The sequence below is a fragment of the Lactuca saligna genome, chromosome 3 (assembly GCF_052625555.1).
Source record: "Lactuca saligna cultivar CGN05327 chromosome 3, ASM5262555v1, whole genome shotgun sequence".
Lineage (NCBI taxonomy): Eukaryota > Viridiplantae > Streptophyta > Magnoliopsida > Asterales > Asteraceae > Lactuca > Lactuca saligna.
Genome location: NC_136419.1, coordinates 143,464,369 through 143,471,413, shown reverse-complemented (window position 1 = coordinate 143,471,413; position 7,045 = coordinate 143,464,369). Strand labels below are relative to the sequence as shown.

General features: G+C 28.3%; 1 protein-coding gene across 1 annotated transcript; it reads right to left on the bottom strand.

Moving 5' to 3' along the window:
- Positions 1-4,009: 4,009 nt before the first annotated feature.
- LOC145037328 (Tetratricopeptide repeat (TPR)-like superfamily protein) lies at positions 4,010-6,832 on the bottom strand. Its single transcript, XM_078985970.1, has 2 exons — positions 5,130-6,832; positions 4,010-4,342 (listed from the first exon to the last, which is right to left on the bottom strand). The coding sequence occupies exons 1-2, from the start codon at positions 6,793-6,795 to the stop codon at positions 4,071-4,073; spliced, it is 1,938 nt and encodes a 645-aa protein (XP_078842096.1). The 5' UTR covers positions 6,796-6,832; the 3' UTR covers positions 4,010-4,070.
- Positions 6,833-7,045: the final 213 nt, after the last annotated feature.

Below are 7,045 nucleotides of genomic sequence, written 5' to 3'. Positions count from 1 at the left end.
TTTACGAAAACATATTTTTTATACGAAAACGTATTTTTTAAAGACAAAAAAATATATTTTACGTAAAATAAATACATAAAAAAACATTCAAATTGTTTGTAAAAAACTATATTTTTTATAATATGACTAAAATACAATTTTGTTTTATTTAAAAAAATTATGTAAATAAAATGTTTTTTATAATTTATTTATTATTTATGTATTAATGTTTTCATTATAATATAAATCGAATTTAGGAGAATATAACCAAGTGAGCATTCAACTCAATTGGTTAAGGCTTTAGGAATGTAATGGTCTCCGTGGTTTTTTAAATATCACGAATTTAATCGCTTTATATTTGAAAAGACGAAACTAGCCTTACAGATTCAGTCTCTAACGGCTGAATACTAACGGTGTTAGTAAAAAATGTCATCTTTGCAAGTTTTACAAACTATAATGACTATTTGCATAAAAAAAATTAATAGGGACTGATTTTGTGACTTTTGGCAAATCATAGAGACTATTTTTGTAGTTTTGTCTATACTCTAGTATATTAATATATTTCACGCTTTTCATAATTTTTTTTTTTGGTTTTTTTTTCATGTATATATTTTATTTTTTTCGTATAATTTTTAAAATTTTTTTTATATTATTTTAAATTTTTTCCTATTTTAATTTTTTTCGCTGTTTTGTTTTATTTTTCATCAATTTGATAATTTTTTTTGACTTTTTTTCAAAAAGTGTAAAATGTACAAATATATAAGAGTTGATTACAATTTTGGTGTTTGAGTTTTTGTTTTTTGTTTTTTCTATTTTTCATTACTTAAATCAAAATAAATAAAAACAATAGAAGAATAATAAATAACTCAATTAAAAAAAATGGAAAAAAAAGTGAAATAATGATAATGATAAATGCAAACATAAATTTGCTAACGATATTAACTATAAAACATCAATGTAAAAAACATGAACCGTAACAATATAAAATTAAAAAAAAAAAAAAAAAAAAAAAAAAAAAAACAAAAAAAACATTAACACTTCAATTCACAAATAAAAAATATTAAAGAAAAAACGGTTTCGATATGGTTTATCGAATTTAAGTTTATTTACTTGAATCAAAATAAATAAAAATATTAAAAAACCATAAATAACTAAAATTATAAAATAAAAATAGAAAACAAAATATCAAAAGATAAAAATAAATAAATAAATAAATAAATAAAAGTTAAAAATTTTGGTATATATATATATATATATATATATATATATATATATATATATATATATATATATATATATATATATATATATATACACACACACACACAATTTATATTTATATATATACAAACTTTCAAATTTATAAAATTACACAAATAGTCATTGAGGTTGTAATATATTACAAATTTGGTACAATGATGAAATAATTTTTTTTATTAAAATCTAATATCTGAAAAGATAAATTGAACTGCAGAAGAACTTTCATGTAATTTTGCAAACCATATTAACTAATAACATTACGTTTTCTCTAAAAATCCTCAAAATAAGATATTTTGCAAGTCACAGAAACCAATTATGAAATTTTGTCTTATTTTTATTAAGGTTTATTTTTAATTTCATTAGGTTTTGTTATGGTTGTTGAAGGTGGTCAGTGGCTGTTCCCGGAGGTTGAACTAGATCGGGGTGTCACAACATCATTTACATGACAGGGAGGAAAGAGGTGAGTAAGATGTTAGTTATTATAATAATAAATAATGAAAGATATAAATGAATAATAAAAAAGAAAAAATAGAAATAATATTTATTAAAGACAATATAGTCATATCATATCTAAAACGTACAAGTTTAAAAATAAAAAGGTGATACGTGCTAAAAATGAAATATAGGTACACAAAGCACAAATTGGGCCAAACAACACGAATGATTCTTGTAAAGTTGACTGGAGTGGTGATATAAACTTCTAGTGTGATGCGGAGTTGGCACCCTAGAGACGCCTTAACACCATCTCAAGGAAGAAGACGAAGCTTGCTAATAGTCGGCTTCTTTTTTGACCTTTTGGAGCCTTGGATGCAATTATAAAAAATTAAAAAAAAAAAAAAAAATTAAAAATTAAAAATAAAATTAAAAAAAAAAAAAAAAAAAAAAAAAAAAAAAAAAAAAAAAAACCCTTTTCTTTGAAGATGCGAAATATGGAAATATGCAGGTTCAAGTGAAGAAGAAATGTGTATTTTAATCGAAGGACACAACACCTCTATCAACAATTATCAAACTAAGTCTCTTAAGTTTGGGTAAAAAGCAAAACAAACCCGTTCCTAATTTGCTTCTCAACATGTTTTTAAAATTTACAAATTCGACTGTAGACTTTTATATTATTATTATTATTATTATTATTATTATTATTATTATTATTATTATTATTTATGTTTAATTATGTTTTTTTTCGTAATTTAGGTAAATTTCTATGTTTTTTTTTTTAATTTAGGTTTTAAATTTAAGTTATGTAATGGGTTTTAAGTAATGTAAATTATTTTATTATGTTTTAATTATGTTTTTTATTTAATGTAATCATAAACAAAATAAAAAATGAAAAAAAGAATATTATGGAGTGATAACAATTTTAATGAGTTGGTGATCAAGACATGTCGCTAAGTTAAAACGTTTTTTCCGATAGCTTGGTAGTGACCACTCTCCACAACCTAATTTAGTCGTTATATTATGAAACATATATGTGGCCGTTTACAAAGTCATATCACTTTTAGTATACGCTAAATAAAATTTTAATTTATGTACATATTTTGCCGGTAAATAATAAGTCATGTCAGTTTTTAAGATCCGCTAATGATTATTTTATTTTTATAAATCACAATATGTTGCCATTTATTTAATTATTTAAATAAGAAGTTATCTCACTTTTAACCCATACTAAACCGAAAATAGAAGATAATCAAAGTTGTTGCAGTCGAAACTTCTTTAGAAAATAGATGGCTTTAATCGAACCAAATAAAAATAACGGTTAATTACATTACAAAGATGATCAAAATATAATGGCTTATATATATATATATATATATATATATATATATATATATATATATATATATATATATATATATATATATATATATATAATATGAATGATGCAATCTTTTTGGATTTCACAAAACATTGCAGACAAGTCAAAAAAAACCCGTGAGTCAAGTTATAAAAACATGTCTTAAAATCGAAAAACATATTCAACTTTTTAAGAACAAACTTTATGAAATCTAACAAAAAAATGTGCTATATAACTGAAAAGACAGTAATGATAAACATTTTGGATTTAAGAAACAAGAGAAAATTTCTTTAAAAGAATTTTGTTCAAATAAAAGCAAATTCCAAAATCCGAAAATGACCTATTTCGAACTTATAGGGTGTGTTCAACAAAACTAATTGATAACGAATAGTTTGTAACTGGTAACGTTTTGTTAAACGCTACGTGAAGTAGTATTTGAATTTGAAACATTTTGTTTAAACTAAATGCTAGAAGCTTGTAATGCAAAACGAGACATTCTATTCAAAACGGAGCGTTTTTTTCAAAAAGTAGAAACTAAAAGCTCTCTAACGCACTGTGTCCAACACGCTCATAATCATTCCAATAAATGCAAAAACATTGGATCGTCACAATAATTTAAAAAACGATTGCTCCTAATTGAAAATGTAGGGCTTGATGAGGGAAAACCCTATTTTATTAAGGTATTTCTTTATTTATTGTTATTAAAAATTTTCACATTAAATAAAAAATAATACTCTAGCTAATCAAAACAGCTTTTAGCATCTTATTTACACCTTCTATTCCTTGATTGATTTAAAGGAAATGAACAGTCATTTCTGTCTCAGTGCCTCCGTATCTTTTGAGCTTTTTTGCATTTCGTGTCCATTTTAAGTGGACATGCTTGCAAGAAAAAAACTGAGTGCATAGATTGACATTTGATGGTTTTCACTTTCTTCTTTGTATGGAGTAAAATGAGTAAATCGGCCTATGGAACTCATGTTTCGGACAAAAAAATAATAATATCTATTTAGTTTTTTCTTTTGGAAAAAGCTTTTGAAGACTACATAATTTTGTTGGATACATTCAAATCAATCACTTTAATCAATTCTAAAATTGGCTCTTGTTTTGATGAAGATGAAAGCCATGAAAAAAGCTCACAACGAAGCTCATGCAACAATGGAGGCGACTTCTCAACAACCCTCTTCACGTGTTTAATAGCAATACCTAACTCTCTGGCATCCACAAGACATTTTAGCAATATCATGTTGTACTCCAAATGTTCTTTAGCATATGTATAATCATCCACCAACTTTGAAGCAACAATAAATTCACCTACAAACAAATAAAATAAACCGACTAAATCACCATTTGCCATTGCATTCCAAAAAAAAAACAAATTTCAGAGTATTCAACAAGTTTATTGTGAGTGTAGAAAATAAGATAGACAAACAGGTAAAGGGTTAGTGTCTTAATACATTAAGCCATGTTTTTTGGTTTAACCAATCAAGTCAAAAAGGAGTAAAACTCAAAGGGTTAGTGTCATAAAAGCCCTTACGTTTTCAAGAAATATTCGGTTTTACCCTTTGGCGTCTTTTGGGTTCACTAAAGCCGGAAGTTTGTATAAGATTTTTCATTTTTTCCCTTTTAGCAGGTTACCCGTTTACTAATAGGTTGCCTACACACGTGGCTTGAAAACTTAAGGGTAAAACCGAGTATTTTTTGAAAACGTCAAGGCTTTTATGACATTAGCCCAAAAAAATATAAAAACATTTTTTACGTCTTGTAAACATAAAGATATGATAAATATTTTTAATATATATATATATATATATACACGTTTGTATAAATTTTTTTTATATATTTTTGGGCTAATATCATAAAAGCCCTTAAGTTTTCAAAAAATATTCGGTTTTACTCTTAAGTTTTCAAGCCACGTGTGTAGGGAACCTGTTAGTAAAGGAGAAACCTGCTAAAAGGGCAAAAATGAAAAATCTTATACAAACTTTCGGCTTTAGTGAACCCAAAAGACGCCAAAGGGTAAAACCAAATATTTCCTGAAAAACGTAAGGGCTTTTATGACATTATCCCAAACTCAAACCATTAAAATTTCAGTAAGTACCTTCTCTACAAAGATAAAGAACGAACTTTCCCAATATACCCTTCGCAATCTCTACATCATGTTCGAAAGACTTGTTAAACACTTCAAGAGCTGTCTCAACTTCATTTTCTTGACAAAACCCTTTAATCAGAACAACATAGGTTGTTTCATCGGGCAGCACTCCTCTCTCCAACATCTGCCCGAAAACCCTATGACCCTCTTTCACCTGCCCGATTTCAGACAACTTCTGGATCAAAATATTGTAACTTTTCAAATTGGGTTCACATCCATTTGCAAACATTTCATCCCACAATCGTTTAGCAGGGCGAATCATATCTTCCTTACAACAACCTTCCATAACATGATTATAACATGAAATATCTGGACCTAACCCTTTTCTCTTCATCTCTTGAAGAATCTCATATGCTTCTTTCACTTTTCCCGCTTTACAAAAGTACAAAATCATCACATTATATCTTTCAATATCCACAAAATACTCGTTATCCGATAGAATCTTGAAAATTTCCACTAATTCGTTATGGTTTCCATGTTTACATAAGTTTCTACACAAATTGTTGAGTGTAAGAAGAGTGGGGAATCTTTCGTTTGAAACTAAGGATTTGAAGAACATCAATGCAGCTTGAGGATTGTTGGTTGATACTGATCCTATTAATGTGTTGAGAACATCATCTTCAATTGGGAAATTTCCGTTTATGATTATTTCACCTAAATCTTTGGCTTCAGAAATTAGTCTTTCGGAAATTAATTGAAATATGAAGTTTTTGTAATCGCTTGTTCTTGGTGCAACTCCAAGTTTTCTCTTCATCTTCAAGACTTTCTCTACTTCGACTACATTCCCTGTTTCTCTAAGGGCTTCTGCAACGATTCTGTATGCCATGAAATCAGGTTTGCAGTGTCTTTTTCTTAATATATCGAGCATATACATAGCTTCATGCACTCTACTCTCTAAACACAACCCGTGAAGAATCAAAAGTGCAAGAATCGAACCGTTTACACTTGAATTTTGGTTTTGGATGTTATCCAGGAAGCTCAGAGTTTTATCTAGTTCAGCCGTTTTGGTAAATCTCCATAGAAAAACACCAATTCCAAGTGTAGAGAAACGAATATCTCTTGTGATCATTTCATCGAACACTTGGTGGGCATAACTCAAATTCCTAGTACTAGAAAGAGCCGCAAGTAGCGAATTACAGGTATCAGGACCAATATCAGAGATCAAGAATCTAACATCATTGAATACCGAAAACGCGTTGAGAGGTTTTTTTGCGGCGATATGTGATGTGATAATAGAGCGGTAGACGGAAGAATTGAGTTGAATTTTGAGAGTTTTGATTTGCTTCATGAGCGTATCAACAGCGGTGGATTGGCGGGAGATGGAGAGGGATTTGAGGATGGATTGATAGGAAATGGAAGTGTGGGTGAATCCTGGTTGCTGAGAAGCCCAGTTGAAGAAGCCGAGTGCGAGTGAATGGTGGTGGATGAGGAAAGGGTCGATGACTCGGGAAACGAGTGTTGGGTTGAGGGAGTGTCGGCAACCGATTCCATGGAGGGTTTGTTCGAGTACCGGGGTCCATGTCCGTGGTGCTGCAGATTGATCGGCGGCGGTGATCAGTGCTCTGCTTATCCGGTTCGCTAATTCGGTTGTTGAATGTTTCATATGCATGTGCATAACAGAGCAATGATGCAATTAGCCGTTTTAAACTACTGCTTCCTATGCTATAAAAATAAAAAAAATAAATAAATAAATAAATAAACAAAAAAAATTTCATTCATATCCTTCGAAACTTTAAATATTACTTATATATCCTTATAAATTTTAAAATTACATATATATCCACCTAAAATTATAAAGCTAGCATCTATATCTAAATTTATAATTTAAATAAATTTAAACTAATTAAATAGTATAAAACTATCTA